Source organism: Electrophorus electricus, chromosome 19 (assembly GCF_041902795.1).
Source record: "Electrophorus electricus isolate QZ-2024a chromosome 19, ASM4190279v1, whole genome shotgun sequence".
In the NCBI taxonomy this organism is placed as follows: Eukaryota; Metazoa; Chordata; class Actinopteri; order Gymnotiformes; family Gymnotidae; genus Electrophorus; species Electrophorus electricus.
The window spans coordinates 7026904-7044923 of record NC_137515.1 but is presented as its reverse complement, the minus strand read 5'-3'; the positions used below and the strand labels follow the sequence as shown (position 1 = coordinate 7044923).

Sequence of the window (18020 nt, the reverse complement as noted above, 5' to 3'; positions counted from 1 at the left end):
GGTGACCCAGTACGACAGGGCCATCAGACACACAGAGACAAAGGGAGAGGCGGAATGCGGGAGGCAACAGGTTAGTAAGCAATCTCGAGAGGCAGTGTAGTCCACAACAGCTGTTCAGCAAGCATGCACACTGGCTGGGAGGGTGACTGTGTGTGTGTGTGCGTGTGTGTGCGTGTGTGTGTGTGTGTGTGTGTGGGCGGGCTCGCATGTGCCGGCTCTATTGTCTGGGATATCTATTATTGAGGCTGGCCCCCTTCATCAGTAACCGGATACAACTGGACCAACACAGCCAGAAGCACAATCCAATTAAAGCAGCACTGCTGACAAGAGCACCAGCAAGCAGACCAGAGGACCATGCAAACAGAGTACAGAGAGAAGAGAAAGGAGCGTAGGAGAGAGTGGAGGAGAGAGAGGAGGGGAGAGCAGAGGAGAGAGAGGAGGGGAGAGGGGAGGGGAGAGCAGAGGAGAGAGAGGAGGGGAGAGCAGAGGGGAGAGCAGAGGAGAGAGCAGAAGGGAGAGCGGAGGGGAGAGCGGAGGAGAGAGCCGAGGGGAGAGCGGAGGGGAGAGCGGAGAAGAGAGCAGAGGAGAATACAGCAGAAAGCAGAGAAAGGAAAGGAGAACAGAGCAGATAGGAAGCAATGAAAAGAATTTCAGCTGTCACAGGAGACAAACTGTAGCCTTACCCGGAACAAACCACACCAAAGAAGGACACCAGTCCTTGAGTACAGCTTGTAAGCCTGACTGCATTTTCATGTAAAAAGAAAAAAACAAAACAACCCCCCCCCCAAAAAAACAAAACAAAATCACACAATACAAGGCAAAATGGCACCTTTCAGTGCGTCAGTCTGAAAGAACACATGGGCACACTGATTCCAGGCACAGGAGCAGCCTAAAGTCCACTGTGATCGCACTCTCTACAAAGGCCTCACCATCAGGCCTCTTCTCCTGGTCTACAGTTTCTCTGATTCTTTCCATTCTCTTCCACTCCCTCTGCTTCTATTTCTGTCCTCCATCATTCCCTCGCTCCCATCCTCCTCTCCCATCCCTCTATCCCCTTTCTCTCTTCCTTCATTTTCTCTGTATGATTTTTTATTTTTTTTTGTTAATTCTCTCTCTGTGTAACGCAGCAACCCTGCCTGCGTCTCCGTCGCTTCACCACGCCCCACAAGAAGGCGAAATCATGCTTCCACGGGCACAGCCGCAGTCTCTCTGACGGCTGATCTACACCCGTCTCCAGTCATGCTCGGGTCATGCTGTCTCTCCAGGGTGGCCAGAACCAAAATGCCCACGTGGAGAGTGGGAATGGGAGGAGGAGGAGAGGAGATAACCAGGAATTCTCATTTGCCAAAAACCGTCTCTTACACACACACTTTCCCACATCCACACCCAACAACTGGGGAAAAGAAGTACAGCTTTTCTCCTGAAGAGCAGAGAGTTTATGGACAATTATCTGCTCTGCATCACAACTCAGATGCTGACAGAACACCACGATCCACAAGTGTGAAAGCAGAGCTTCCGATCATACAAGAACAGAGAGAACTCTGTCGAGCTTAACCCTCTTCCATCTCAGCGAACGTCACTGAAAACGAAAGGATGCAAAACCTGCTGAAACCAACCCGTTCTGCGCGGTGCGCGTGTGCCGCAGGTGCGTGCTCGTCTCCGGCCTCCACAGCGATGCCTACGCGTAAATATTAATGATGGACACGGGGTGGGCCGCCACCCTGCTGACCTGCTGGAGGCCCGAGTCAGGACCAGTCTGACAGAGGAGAAATAGGAACTGCAAACTCATGTTACTGGGCAGAAACGCAAAGAAGGGCCATGGCGCGGTGTCCGCTTCCTTTTCAATATTGCACGAGCATAATTAAGACCGGGGACCTGGAACCCAGCTGCCAGGCCAGGACAGGCAGAAGAGGTCACCTGATCTGCTGGGGCAGGCAAGCCTTTTTACCCATGCCGCATTGTGCCACACGAGGGGGAGAAAACGGAGAAGGCCAAGCAGCCGTGAAAGACGCTAGCATCGAGGTGCTGAGCGTCAGTTGTCCCCCTCCACCCTACTCCCTACTGCATCAAACCCAGAGCCCTAAACGCCACCAAATGAAAACCCAGAGCTCTAAACGCCACCAAATGAAAACGCAGAGCCCTAAACGCCACCTAAATGAAAACCCAGAGCCCTAAACGCCACCTAAATGAAGCCTGGGCATCAAAGGCCCTACAGGAGCAGCTTCTGGAACTCTCTGTGACATTGCTATGGCACCGGTATAGGCTAGCTGCCTGAGTGTCCTTTTTAAAGCATACTGCAGGTATTTCCGGTACTTTTACAAAACACTGACCAGCTGCATGTTTCATAGACTGAATGTGTTATAGAGAACCAATAATCAGCAAACAGTATTGTCACACTGTTAAATTAAAACCGCTTAGGAATACAGCTGAATGGACACAAACACATCCCATATGTTTTATGGGCTTATTATTATCGATTTACCAATTGTTTGATTATTAAATAGTTATTTTTTATGTGCCACTACTGCACTACTCTTCTGTTGGTATTATGTGTCCAATTTAATAACAAACATCAGAAAACCCAATCATTATGTTCCAAATCAAGCATCTATATATTTTACTCCTAACCTGAAGTTTCAGTCAAATGTCTGTGTGAAAGGTGCCGAATTGCTACAGGGATCTTCCGATTTGTCGTGTGTGTATGAAGAAGTGAGAGTTTCACTTCCTGGTACGGCTTAAAGGAGTGACAAGCACCATCATCGTGTTTCACCTGTCAGTGGCACCACTGCTGCTTATGAGCAGGAGTCACCCAGGGCTCACGCAGACTCAGAGCAGGAGTCACCCATGGCTCACGCAGACTCAGAGCAGGAGTCACCCAGGGCTCACGCAGACTCAGAGCAGGAGTCACCCAGGGCTCACGCAGACTCAGAGCAGGAGTCACCCAGAGCTCACGCAGACTCAGAGCAGGAGTCACCCTTGGTTCACGCAGACTCAGAGCAGGAGTCACCCAGAGCTCACGCAGACTCAGAGCAGGAGTCACCCTTGGTTCACGCAGACTCAGAGCAGGAGTCACCCAGGGCTCACGCAGACTCAGAGCAGGAGTCACCCTTGGTTCACGCAGACTCAGAGCAGGAGTCACCCAGGGCTCACGCAGACTCAGAGCAGGAGTCACCCATGGCTCACGCAGACTCAGAGCAGGAGTCACCCATGGCTCACGCAGACTCAGAGCAGGAGTCACCCAGGGCTCACGCAGACTCAGAGCAGGAGTCACCCAGGGCTCACGCAGACTCAGAGCAGGAGTCACCCAGGGCTCACGCAGACTCAGAGCAGGAGTCACCCATGGCTCACGCAGACTCAGAGCAGGAGTCACCCAGGGCTCAGACTCAAAGCAGGAGTCACCCAGGGCTCACGCAGACTCAGAGCAGGAGTCACCCAGGGCTCAGACTCAAAGCAGGAGTCACCCAGGGCTCACGCAGACTCAGAGCAGGAGTCACCCAGGGCTCAGACTCAGAGCAGGAGTCACCCAGGGCTCACGCAGACTCAGAGCAGGAGTCATCCAGGGCCCACGCAGACTTTGCCTGTGTTACCTATACTGTGCACAGGACCTTGTTAGGTCAGCGTTCTGAGAGAAACAGCAAGCCTTTGTCTGGCTCCCTGTTCACATGGCTGCCCCCAGGGCTCCACAACAGGAAGTTTAAATATTTGAGCCGAACACTGTGACAGAGAAACACATTCTCTCAGTCACAGATCACCCTGATCCCTTACATCCCAGATCCATGTGACAGACACACCTACCTTCATGTAAGGACCTTTAAATGGAAATATTAAGCCTTATCATTTAGGCAGTGGCGTCATGGGTTCTTCAAAGAACACAGGCTACTGCCCTGGGAAAAGGCACCTACTTGAGTTGTCTTTGATTGTCATTATATACATATTGAAGCATAATGTGTGACAAAAAGCTTTTTGCCAGGACAGGTTTAAGAAACACTTCAGCCATTTCTCTGCTCCAATATAATTGTTTTAACCTTTGATTGTCTGTGGAGAGCACATTGCTGTGTTTCCCTGGTACAGGAGAGCCCAGAACTGACAAATACCTTATCAAAGTCTTCAACTCACTCTTCATAATGTCCAAAGGAAAGACATCAACCAATGGACATGAGATCTTACATGTTGGTCTCCACCCACACAAGGGCAGGTGGAGCATTTGAGTGATGGAGTACACCTTAAGGCAAATGGCCTAATTATACTGCTATGCAAACTGAGCTCTTCTGAGTAGAAGGCAAATCTGCAAATCTAATGCTGAAACTCACTGAAGGAAATAAAGTAATAAGGAATTTTTTAATGAACCTAATTAATTAATTAACAATAATCAGAAAGTAAACCATCTCAGAACCACCATTTAATGTGTAGTACAATTCAAGCTCCCCCTCAGACTAGTACAAAAGCTATGCTCACGGCAGCATATTCCCACTATATGAAACTCAAAACCCAGATTTTGTCCACTGGACTAGAAGCTCAGTCCAGGTGGGGGTGGGTGTTTGAGAGAACCAGGAACGCTACTATTCTTGCTCCTCACAGATGACAAGCCAGAGATGGGCAAAGAGCTGCTCTGGTGGCAGACTACAAGAATGACCCTCACAGCCAAGCTCCAATTCCTGCTAGCCAAAACAAGGCCAGCCACCAAAACACCAAATGGCAGAAAACAGCTAATGGCAGTCAAAACACTGGCAAAGGACTGGAAGGGCCTGTGGGGCCCTGAGCAACATGGCGTCAGGAACACCGGAATGAAAATAAAGGCATACTCAGGCCCAGAGGCTCTTCGGGTTGGCCTTGGGTCTACAAGGTCAGGGGAACATGAAGCCTAGGCTTTGTTGTGACTTCTTCAACTAGAATCTAAAGCACATTAAGGTCAATGCATACTTAGCTACATTAAAAGAAGAGGTACAGGGTTGGAATGAAGGGTTGAGACTGCCCATATAAGCAAGGAGACCTCGCAACGAAAGGAAACACTGAGAACATTGCAGCTAATTGGGTCAGCACAATGGGGGAAAAATTAAACACATCAATCATTCAGGAAACTACTAACAGATACTGAGGTCACAAATTAGCTGGCTGTGTCATTACTACATTTGTAGTTGAGGCCAAAGGGGAAAAAACTGGTAACTTGGCAAGGACAGCACATAAGGTGTAAAGGACAGCACATAAGGTGTAAAAGGACAGCACATAAGGTGTAAAGGACAGCACATAAGGGGTAAAGGACAGCACATAAGGTGTAAAGGACAGCACATAAGGTGTAAAAGGACAGCACATAAGGTGTAAAGGACAGCACATAAGGGGTAAAGGACAGCACATAAGGTGTAAAAGGACAGCACATAAGGTGTAAAGGACAGCACATAAGGGGTAAAGGACAGCACATAAGGTGTAAAGGACAGCACATAAGGGGTAAAGGACAGCACATAAGGTGTAAAAGGACAGCACATAAGGTGTAAAAGGACAGCACATAAGGTGTAAAGGACAGCACATAAGGTGTAAAAGGACAGCACATAAGGTGTAAAGGACAGCACATAAGGTGTAAAGGACAGCACATAAGGGGTAAAGGACAGCACATAAGGGATAAAGGACAGCACATAAGGGGTAAAGGACAGCACATAAGGTGTAAAAGGACAGCAAATAAGGGGTAAAGGACAGCACATAAGGGGTAAAGGACAGCACATAAGGTGTAAAGGACAGCACATAAGGGGTAAAGGACAGCACATAAGGGGTAAAGGACAGCACATAAGGTGTAAAAGGACAGCACATAAGGGGTAAAGGACAGCACATAAGGTGTAAAAGGACAGCAAATAAGGGGTAAAGGACAGCACATAAGGGGTAAAGGACAGCACATAAGGTGTAAAAGGACAGCAAATAAGGGGTAAAGGACAGCACATAAGGTGTAAAAGGACAGCACATAAGGGGTAAAAGGACAGCAAATAAGGGGTAAAGGACAGCACATAAGGTGTAAAAGGACAGCAAATAAGGGGTAAAAGGACAGCACATAAGGGGTAAAGGACAGCACATAAGGGGTAAAGGACAGCACATAAGGTGTAAAGGACAGCAAATAAGGGGTAAAGGACAGCACATAAGGGGTAAAAGGACAGCACATAAGGGGTAAAGGACAGCACATAAGGTGTAAAAGGACAGCACATAAGGTGTAAAAGGACAGCACATAAGGTGTAAAAGGACAGCAAATAAGGGGTAAAGGACAGCACATAAGGGGTAAAAGGACAGCACATAAGGGGTAAAGGACAGCACATAAGGGGTAAAGGACAGCACATAAGGTGTAAAAGGACAGCACATAAGGTGTAAAAGGACAGCACATAAGGGGTAAAGGACAGCACATAAGGGGTAAAAGGACAGCACATAAGGGGTAAAGGACAGCACATAAGGGGTAAAAGGACAGCACATAAGGGGTAAAGGACAGCACATAAGGTGTAAAAGGACAGCACATAAGGTGTAAAAGGACAGCAAATAAGGGGTAAAGGACAGCACATAAGGGGTAAAGGACAGCACATAAGGGGTAAAGGACAGCACATAAGGGGTAAAAGGACAGCACATAAGGGGTAAAGGACAGCACATAAGGGGTAAAAGGACAGCACATAAGGGGTAAAAGGACAGCACATAGGTGGTAAAGGCAAACAGGATTTTGTAGTCATATAATAGTGCCATTTTTCAAAGAATTAACCCAGCATAAAAGTAAACAGTCATAAGAAAGAGAGCTATGGGGAGAAAAAAGAGAGAGAGCTATGGAGAGAAGAACATCTTAGCCTGAAATCCAGAAGAAAGAAGGATGTGTCTCTCTCGCTGTGGCCTGTCTCGCTGTGGCCTGTCTCGCTGTGGCCTGTCTCTCTCTTGCTGTGGCCTGTCTCTCTCGCTGTGTGAAAGGTGCTCTTCTGCTTATTTGAGACACACCTTGCTGACATGGCAGTCTGCTGTTCATGTGGTCAGAGGCAATCTGCCGGGGTCGTCGCAGCCTCAACAGGTCTAAAGGGCTCCATACTGACAGCACTGACTGTCATGCTTATGGCTGACAAAACCTCAAAACCACTACTATAAAAAAACAAACAAACTTGGTGTAGTCCTTCCCATCTTACAAAACAGAAAAACATTATGTAAAGAAGTGTGTCAGGCACACTGCCAAACGAACTATTCAAAAGCTGCAGTGATTTTGCAGGGCTTTTTTCATGGGCATTCAGTGATGTGCACTGAGGAAAACCCAGTCCCCAAACCCAGTCCAACATGAATATGATTTTCAAAGGCCCATCAGCCCTGACGAAGTCATCTAGTCCAAGACTAAAGCTTACATTCATTCAGGAAAAAACTGCACTGTCCACTCAGAGGGTCTAGGGGCATGTGGCATCATTTTTTAATTCCACGAGTTGAAAGGCGCATTGAGAGCCAGGAGTAATGGGTGAATCCATTTAAGAGAGTGCACATGATGCACCCAGCAACAAAGTCGCATCTGAACTAGCAAGCCAGAAGAATGGTGTGGGACTCCACTAAAGGCAGGGTGGAGCAGGGTGGAGCAGCGTGGGTGGGTGTGCTCAGCGTGGTCTCAAAAGCAGTCCCCCTGTAATTTCCAGCAAGGCCCTGTTCACCACACACACGAGCTTGGCGTCTAGGCCGATGGGCCAGTCAGGCAGGCCCAGTCTCTCAGGAACAGTCTCTCCCCTCCCACCAACCAAAATGCCACAGGCATGGTGGTGATCTTGATCGCATTTCTCAACATTGCGGGGAGAGGGGGGGACACCACACCAGGCTATTCACTGCGTAACGTGGAACAGATGGAAGTGTCAGCAGCTGTTTTTTTCCAGGGTTGGCTCAGAAGTGGGCTTTAATGCCACAACTGTCCCAGGAAACACACTTCCAAGGAAGGTCTGCCAACTTAGTTATATACTGCTTACTTGCTGAGTCTTCAGACTGTGGCCTTCTCTGGCTCTTGTGAAATTGGGTTTCTCATAGCTGAGAAGAAAAGGTTTCTCATGGCTGACTGGTAGCAAAACCAGTGGTATCTTGGTTCACACCAAAAAGATTTATTACTTAGACTGACTGGGCTATCGCAGACTGACTGGGCTATCGCAGACTGACTGGGCTATCGATGATCAGTTCGCATGTGGTGGTTCCCTTAATTGTCAAAATAGTTCCACTGTTGAAATGCAGGAACTTAGTTAAACAAGAGGTTCTGAACCTGACCCAGTGTGAGTTCTGATCTGGACCTGACCCAGTAGGAGTTCTGAACTGAACCTGACCCATTATGAGTTTTGAACTGCATCTGACCCAATAGAAGTGTAGCTAGAATGTCCCGAGAAGTCAATCTACAAGCAACTAACAGTGCTAACATTTAAAAAGTACAAAAAACAGAAAAATGCAATAAGTCCTTATTTACAAACACCCATAAAATATTTAAACAGAGACAGGAAGGGAAAAGATAATGGATTACAGGTATTCCACCCAATCAGGAACTTGTTATGGATGCACCAAAACATTGCCCCAAACATGTGAAAAGTGAAAGTAAAAACCAAGAGAAAACACTGAAATGTTTGCTGAAAGAGGTTACACTGCATGTCAATCTAATGAGGTATCAAAATATAACCATTCACTAATAATCGCTAGCAATCTCCTGCACTGGACATCATGGATGCATTTAGACAGTGACAGTGCTTCACTGTAAGCAGAAGATGCTGTTACTTGGTTCTGTAAAAGCAAAACGCAGGTCAGCAGTCTTAAAAGCAGTCTCTTTTTTATCACCTTGTTTTCAATATTCATTCAGAGTATAGACAAATAGCAAAATATTATGCAGTGGTACCAAAATGTAAATTCTCTTTAAATTCTTAAAACTATCTTTAAATTATCTCTTGGTTTTTGGTTTTCAGTTTCAGATTTTGGCCAATGTAAGATGAACTTTGGTTTCTCAAATAGAGCATTCTGGGAAATTGACTGTTTTCCTCTCTACAAACAGAGCTGTAATAAAACAGGCAACATTATAAAGCACAGTACAATATTAAAGCCTGTGTGTGTTTGTTTGTGTGTGTGTGTGTGTGTATTCGTGTGTGTGTGTGTTTTGTGTATGTGAATTCACCAGTAACAATGATGAATTCCAGAAAGAGGGATTCAGCCAGACATCCACATCATTGATGATGCTCGGGCTAAAAGGTCCGAAGGTTTTTTACAAAATGGCTGCAAGTTATGCCCGGTAGACTGAGCACCTCACCTGTCTGGACACAGCACACAAGCCAGGACAACCAGAGTGACACTGTGATGTACAACTGTTCATCTACAGTGGGCACAAGAAAGTCTGACCCGAACTCCTACATGGTCAGTCCAGCCTAGGAGTTGCCTCTACAGCACAAAGCAGATCATCCTGAGAAAGAGGAGAAGATGGTTCTTACGAAAGACAAGACATGGTAAACACAGTGCCTGTGCCAAATTTAATTTCCCTGTGTAAGCACATCAAAAGGGTGACAAACCAGTTCAGCTCTAGTCCTCGGTTGCAAACTGAAACAAAAGTGTGTCAACTTTACAAAACAAGGAAATGGTTATAGCCTCTCCGTTGGCCTTTCAAGTTTATTTCCAACATTTTGCTGGTGCCATGCTAATAATGCTTAAAACTGCACCTTTTTCAATTCCATGCCTTTGGATTTAAGGAGAATGACGATGAATTGTCCTGAGTGAATTAGGAGACAATTGACGGCGACTTGGAAAAGTGGAAAGAATGACTCATTTACTCCGAGAGACACATTCCAGATTCTTTCTCCCCTGCACTCACCAGGAAGTGAAGTGGCCAAAAAAACAAGGAAATGGTCAACACATCTTTCTCTGCAAGGGGCAGCCAGGCTGGGTGACTGATGTTCATCACTGTCAAAGGTATGAGAATCCACAGTGTCATTCCCGAAACTCCAGAAAACACGTTAGTGCTGTTCTTTTGCCCTAACTTTGTGCTCTTCCCTAACGTTCCATTTCATTTGGAGGGTACACAACAGCCCTCATGGTAGCAAAGCTATGGATTACTTCCAGCATGCATGGAGGATATTCCTCTCCTTTACAAAACATCATTACATCACTATCTTTGGCCACACAAGGCTCCAGTTGCAATGACATGAAATAAATTTTAAAGCCTTCTTAGAAATTCAAACAGGCCTGCCACAAAGGCATGTGATCCAGTGCTGACAATTATCGGAACGGCAGGGGCGAAACACCAGAGCTAAACACCAGGGCGAAACACCAGAGCGAAACACCAGAGCGAAACACCAGAGTGTTCAGACAGCAGTGCAAGCTTTATATGTGCCCTGGCAAATCACATGTTTAGGTGCCAAATGCAATGTTGTTGTTTTAATGGCATGAGTGACTGTGTGGTCACCATATGAGTATGCCCAAAATGAAAGCGGTTTTCTCAATATAGGTCATAAATCCTCATCAGCAGGGTACTCACATTTCAGCTTTTGTAGAAAATCACTGCACTGCTTTCTTTGTTATCTACAATTCCACTAATGAAATCATCACTTTACCTACATTTATGGCATTTGGTGGACATTATTCAGAGCAACTTATTGGGTTTTTATCTTCTTGAAAATCATCTAAACTCCAGCATTTGAGAAACAGATCAACCGCCCTTAGCCTTCCAATATAAATGTGTTTCAATTCAACAGGTTTTTCCATTATTTTAAGTACAGGGAAACACTAAATTATCTATGGTAATCAACCATATGCTACAAATGTGGATCTATATTAGGTTGTAAAAATATATCTGTTCGTTATTTATGGTGGTACATATAACCTTATATTTAACATGTTCTCAAGGCTTTTGCTTACAATATTGAAAATTGCAGTCACAGACAAAATTCTAAAAATTTGTTTGATTTAGTCTTAGCATGAGAGGAAAATAAACATAAAACACAAATGATCCAACCAATAAAACTGCAGGAAAGATGGAACAACTGGTGGACAGAGCTTCAAAGGAGCAGGCAATAGCTGGGGTGCAGTGGTCGCCATGGAGTGCAAAATCCCCTCTAGCAAACAAAGCCATTACCGAACATGTGCACACACAGTCAGCAAACAAATGCAAATAAAACATCCACTATCCAAATCAAAACTACACAAGCAAAATATCCACTATACAAATCAAAACTATACAAGAACAAAATCCACTATCCAAATCAAAACTAGACAAGTAAAATATCCACTATCCAAATGAAAACAAGTACAAGTACACTCAACAAGTACAATATCCCACATCCAAATCAAAACTACACAAGTAAAATATCCACTATCCAGATCAAAACTACATAAGAAAAAATCCGTTATCTGGCTTGAATTCAACTGAACTCTTTTCATTTCACATAAGCCTACACACCAGTGTGCAGTAGGTGGGCTATAACACGATGTGAATCCCACTAGTCTAACTAATGCAACTAAATATAAACATTCATTCCCTGTTGTTCAGATGGAGTGTGATGCAATAGCCATTTTAAGTGCATTCTAAACCGTCAGCCACGCAGAGGTGCGGTACCGCTCAGCCCGTTTCCCCACGGTGGAGTGCTGAGCTTGCACAGAGAAACACGTCTGCTGCATGACGCACTCACCAGGCTGGGCTTCAGTTTCTCACCGTTGCCTCTGTAGTGCGTAGGCTACTGTAGGAACAGGCCAGCATCTGAGAGGAGTGCACGTGTGCACTCAAAAATGGCTTTGTTCACTTTTTTAATCATAGTGAAAAACTGATACATGGTAAACAAAGCAAAACGAAAGACAGCATCTTGAAATGTTTACATATTTGAAGAAAATGTAAATCAATAACTTTTGTCCAAGTTTTTTAGATTAAGCCCTTTGGGATCACACTTAACATTTGCAGAAGCTGGAGTCCCCAGTACGTTGTTAAAACTAAGTTCCCAGTGTACCACCAGGCTGGGTGACAGATGTTCACCACTATCAAATACATGAACAAACAACATATCCTGCAAAGGGTTCTTCATGAACCTTGTGCAAGTGTGGTGAAACCACATTTGAGCCCAAACGCTGCATCCTTATCTAACATTCCATTCTGTCTGGGAGGGGAGACAACTGACCTCATAGGAGCAAAAGAACGCAGCTTTGCACAGGAGGTCTGAAGGTCTTAATGAACCATCTCCCCTGTACGTCACTATTTTCGGTCACAGGATTCTTGAAAGGAATTTTACTACAGTATTTTATCAGATAATATTTAACATAAAGGACTTATTACTGTTAAAATACCACTAAGGCATATTCTGATATTTCAATATTTAATGTTCCTGACCATAACTATTCTTATGAGATACAACACAACAGATGTGCTACTCTGCTGTCACACCCTGCAACAAATCCCCCAGATTTACTCCAGAGGAGTCTGTGACACCCGAGGCTAACTCCACCCAACACGTGCCAACACATTCACCAACAAAAACTGCTGCTGTTGCCAACTCATACTAACCAGCATTTAAACATGAATTCTGTAATTATTAGGTCTGAGCCATTTCCTTTTCACAGTGCTCAAAAAGCTCCCGTTTCATCTTAGGAACACAATACATACTGCCAGCATGTGGCAAGATCAATAAGCAGAATGGACATTGTTCGAAAATGACTTATCTGCCATTTTATAGTACCTCATCTGTTCTGGCATCTTTCAACAGAGGCGTATAAAGAAAAACAGACAGAATTTAGACTTTAGCCAGTGAGAGAAGCACAGTATAAGATGATGCACCAAGACTAACAGAAGAATAGGCAGATACATGCTTGAAGGTAAAAGCTTTCACTGTGAACCTTTATTACTAAGCCATTTCCAACACACATATATTTGTGGCAACACTTGAGAGCATTTCAACTTGCTCTCACCTCAAAATGGGATTCTGAACCAAACTATGTTCAGAAAAAACATATCTTTGTATAACAGCAGCTTTGTATCTTGTGCAGAATGCTAAAGATGCAAAAGTGTTTCAGCTTTTTGGTAAAACGCTGTTTCAGGAAATGGGCCTGTATGACTCGATGATGTCATACACTGAGTAAGCTGAACAGCCGCTTACCCAAAGAAAGTTCACGTCTACACTCTGATCTGAATAGAGACAACTGTGCTCGAGATAAGGGCACTTCCCCCATTCCACCCTAGCCGCACCCCTAGTTTTATAATACTCACTACACTGTTTGCTTTGTGTAACCAAAAATAGACCATACATAGATTGCAGTATACCCCTTGTCTCCAACAAAGACAACCCAAAGGACTGATTAAAAACAGGCTTCTTGAAGCAGCACAAGAAGAGCATGTGAAGTGTTCACTCTGCTATCATCGTTATTGGGCTAAAGCACTAGTGTTGTGGGTGGGCAGTCATTGCTAATTCATGCAATTGAGCCAGGCAAGGCTTGAATACCACTGGAAAATCTTTCAGAAGATCCTTAAAGCAGAGCTGGTACATGTGGGCATAACAACTTTCTAAGTCACGGTGTATTACACTGCAAAGTCACCTTGTTTGTAAGCTAAGAGTACAGGATGTGTGGAGGGCAGGTTTGACCAGTTTGCAGATGATTGCATGTAACTGTTCCCAGCAACCAAACCTGGTGAGTGAGTAACTCAGGTGCTTTTAACATCTATTAAATGTTATTTTATTTAAGATTTTTTTTGAGCATTCGTCACATCAATCACTGTATATGTTATCATATTTAAGCATTTAAGATACAGCAAACTTGTATATATAAGATGCAGATAAGAAGCAAGCTATATACACATATGTGTGCGTGTGTGTGTGTGTGTGTGTGTGTGTATATATATATATATATATATATATATACATACATACATATATATATATATATACATACATACATATATATGGTATATAGGTTACCAACTGAAGTGTACTGAAGTGTATTGAAGTCAAAATCGTAGTGAAGTACACAAGGTTTCAAACAGGATGATTCGGACATCGGATTTTCATCAGCTGTGCAAGCAAAGTGTTCTAAGATATTGAATCCATATATGATTACCATATTTTCAGTCAGTACATAATGCTCTATTGTTGTTATTGTTGTTATTATTATTAATATTAATAATAATAATGTTTGTGGAAATATGCTATGAAAACCTTTAATTGAAAGCGCTAAGAGAACTTGTATAGCCATTATTTGCAACAATGGACGACACATAATTATGAGATGAAACGCTGTGACAAAGCGGAAAAATGATCAAGACCATTATGATATTCTCAATTATTTTCGTCTACGAAGGAGTTTGTAACTATGTGATTTAATTTGCGTAAATTTATAAAGTAGTAACGAAGCAGAAAGGACAACCTCAGGTGGCATGTTCTACATGACTTTTTAACCAACCTACATAACTGTTTATTCCTAGCGCTTAAAAGGGAATCATTACGCGCATCCTTCCATCGCGTAATGCTTGCTAATAGTGTTAATAGGAGACTTAGATCAGGGTCCGAGGGCCATGAAAATCCCCAGACACCGAGTGCAAGGCACTAAGATCTAATGCTTTCAGTTCTGCGATTGTGGTATTATTTAGCATGCAGGCCTAACAAATATGCGCTGTTAAGCCACCGAATATCCCGCGAACCGGACAGTCACGAGAAGTCTTTCTCGTGGTCCGTATTAAAGCCTGGGAGCCTACAGAAGACGTTATCTGTTTACAGTCGAAAACTGTCGCTGTCCTTTGTTCTGTGAAAGCAACGTGACTAATACAGTTACAAGTTGTTTTTTTATGGGATTTGAAAAATGTCCATTAAGATCCACATGTCTCTAACAATTAACGTTTATACAAAAGAAAAAAAACCCGCTATTTTGCATGCCGTATAAAATCACCTAATTCAGATGATAGGGTAGTTCGTTATTAGACGCGATACGATTAAAATAATTTGATCGTCTTCATTTCGACTACAAGAATGTAAATACGTCTAAATAAAAAGTCAACTTATTCTAGATTATAGACAGTTTCGTAAAAAACGGTTAACATTAAACTAATCGAGAAATCCCTAAAAACATCACGGCTGCGCCACCCAACCGCCCCCCGCCCACATCACCGTTCTTCCCACGCACGCGACTTGTAAACAATGATCCACTTGCCTTGTCTCTAAAAATATGTGAGCACAAATGTGGTGCGAGGTATTATTCTACAAAAGAAATCGCTATTGAATATATTCTTATATTTAACAACAAATGTTAAGGGACTGCTTTATCCAAGTAAAATATATTTTGCTGATCGTTTTCATAGAAACGCCCCTTAATGGTTTTAAAATGGCAGCGCATGAAGACCTTATTACCTTAGTCTTATCACTTCGAAAATCTTGCTTAGTAGCGTATATTCAGTAAATAATGTAAACATTTTTAAAAATATCAAACATCTAAACATTGGCTTTAAAATCTGAAACGTTGGTTTAGTCACAATAATTCAATACCATTTTAATGGGGATCATATAAATATAAGCAGGCTACTTCCTTAAACCCAACTTTGATGTTGATAAGATATACGCCCATATCAGACGTCGATTTTAAACACCAGCAGACAATTTAACACGTAGGCTAAAATCTAGGTCTTCCGTTTTCGTTCTCATGTTGATCTGGCCTCCCAAGTTGGAAAAGAAACAATCTTGTAGTCTACCACCCACCCACAATTATACCTGAGAATGAAGTCATTCGCAACAAAACCAGACAGTTTACATATTACCTCTTTCATTCTTTGAACACATGTCCCAATATTGCACTTACATACAGTAGTAGTGCAAACTGCAACGTCTTAAAATAGAATCACTTGGTTCAAGTCGCATGCATATAAAAGTCAAAATGCAAATAGAAACACATACCCATCCATTGCACAGAAGAGACAGTGGCGAGGTGAAACGATAGTGTAAGCATAAGGGGGAAATGCAGAAATGGGTTTGGGTGCTGTTAGTACAGCTCAGCTCGACTCCCCAACACAAATTCACTCCGCTAAGCACAAAGGCACACTTCCTGCTACTGACGTGAGCACAGAAAATACACAGGCATGTACAGACGCCTCTTTACAAAATGGCCTCCCTTTCAAACAGACACACCTTTTAAGAATTACAAAACGCATGTAATAGGGCGATGGAGTAGTTTTTGGTGAGCCGAAATGTTGTCCACAATATACTGAAAGTAAAATGAAGGCAAAATAGAAGCACCAGCTACCACTTCTGTGATTCGGTCATCAAAACGGGGTTTGGGTTAACGTGATGAATAGCACGAGCAAGTGGGTATATGGAACTAGAGGATAACGTTGTTACGAGCATGTATTAATGTATTACCTAATGAACCCGCTGAAAATTATTCAAAAGTATGACACAAAGCAACGTTTGAAGATATGTGTCAATTTTTGTGTCAGACTTTCTTGTAAACTAATTATAACAATGTTATGTGACGGTGACGGGTGACAAACGTAAAAGATAATGGTCCATATTTTCATTATTTTAACGATTGTGTATTTTCAGGTGATATTTGAGTAATTTACAGTATTCTTGCATTTGTAGAGGATATGACAAATGCTTAGGTTCTGAAACATGTGGAAACTTGTTGCACCAGTTAGACTAGATTTACAGCAGTCTTGTAAGCACAAGCAGTGTGCGTATATCCACAAAAATGTGTACATGCCACCTCCAATAGTACAATTTGAACGAGTTTTATTGTAAAATTCTGCACAGAAGTAGAACAAAACAGTACGACCATAGAATCATTTCATAATAGCAGATAGTTATAAATAGTTAATAGTTCTAAAACCCTTCAAGAATGCTTTTATCTGAAAATATTCGATTTTGAAATCCCAGTTAAAGAAACTCTTCTAAAGGTTTCATCGAGCAGTTTCCCATAAGGTACTGATATATTGCACTGAAATAACATAATATGGCCCAGCCCAGCAGAGGGCACAGGAGAAACTAAAATATGGCTGCACCTTGCTAATCAATTTTATGCTGTGTTTAAACCAGTAATTGTCTTTATCAGTGAATGTTATCACGGATATTATAATATTCATTTGCATATAATAATCTTGTATTCAGAGCTTGTTCCTGTGGTGCAATGATTAGTGCCTCCATGCTGTCTTTCAAGCCAGCCTTTTCCAGCCATTGGTAGGATTTTTCCCTATCAGCCACTTCCACTGTTTGCCAGTGGAACATAATGTGCAGATGTTTATCCTCCCATGCTGCTTCTAATTCCTATCCTCCTCAGGTTTCTGCTGTCTGAATATATATATATAAACAACATGATTTTCTCTTAAAATACATTTTAAACCGCCAAAGAAGTAGTGTGCTTTTACATTTTCAGCATTTAGCAGATGCTCTTATATAAAGCGACTTACAGAAGTGCTTTGCCATCTACTCATAGAATGTATACGAGCCAGTACAGTAGATCAGAGTTTAAGATACTGCTGAACTAGAATGCTGCTGAAATGCAGGAATCAATGCTGATACCTAGAAGAAGTGCAAAATAAGCATAAGCTCTGTAATAGACAACAATAAAAAAAACAATGGTTTATTCCACCAACAATGGTTGCAATAACAAATGATGGTTCATTCCACCATCTGGGAGACAGGACACGGTGCTTGTCCAGCAAGTATGGAAGACCAGCAAGTAGTGAGTTGCAGTTGTCTATCTTCTCTGTGAGAAAGGGCCGAATCCTTTATATGTTACAAAGGAGAAATCTGAGAAGGACAACTGGTTGTTCAAAGTTATGTGCAGACTGTGAGCAGCTTCAGACTGCAATACCAGTGAGTTCTTAAAAGAAACTATGAGGTCAGGGGAAAGATTGACAGTTCCTGGGATGTACAAAAGCTCAGTTTTGCTAGGGTTGAGTTTCAAGTGGTGGGCTGTCATCTGTGATGCAATATCAGTCAAGTAAGTTGAGATATGCCTGGAAACCTGAGTGTCAGAAGGTGAGAAGGAAAGAATGAATTGATTATCATCAGCAGAGCAGTGGTAGGGGAAGCCATGAGTAGATATTATATAATCAAGAGAGCAAGTATACA

General features: G+C 43.1%; 1 protein-coding gene across 5 annotated transcripts in view; it reads right to left on the bottom strand.

Moving 5' to 3' along the window:
• The window catches only part of ptbp3 (polypyrimidine tract binding protein 3), a 51346-nt gene extending 35333 nt beyond the window's left edge, over positions 1-16013 (bottom strand). For 2 of the 5 annotated variants that reach the window (XM_081702416.1, XM_081702417.1), the window contains exons 1-2: positions 15846-15982; positions 9248-9397 (exon numbers count right to left, since the gene is read on the bottom strand). In XM_081702416.1, the coding sequence (XP_081558542.1) occupies positions 9248-9310 (63 nt within the window). In that variant the 5' untranslated portion in view covers positions 9311-9397; positions 15846-15982. Of the gene's footprint in view, positions 1-9247; positions 9398-15845 lie in introns of those variants that run through there. The other 3 variants (XM_081702422.1, XM_081702418.1, XM_081702419.1) reach the window with 3 other exon arrangements.
• Positions 16014-18020: the final 2007 nt, after the last annotated feature.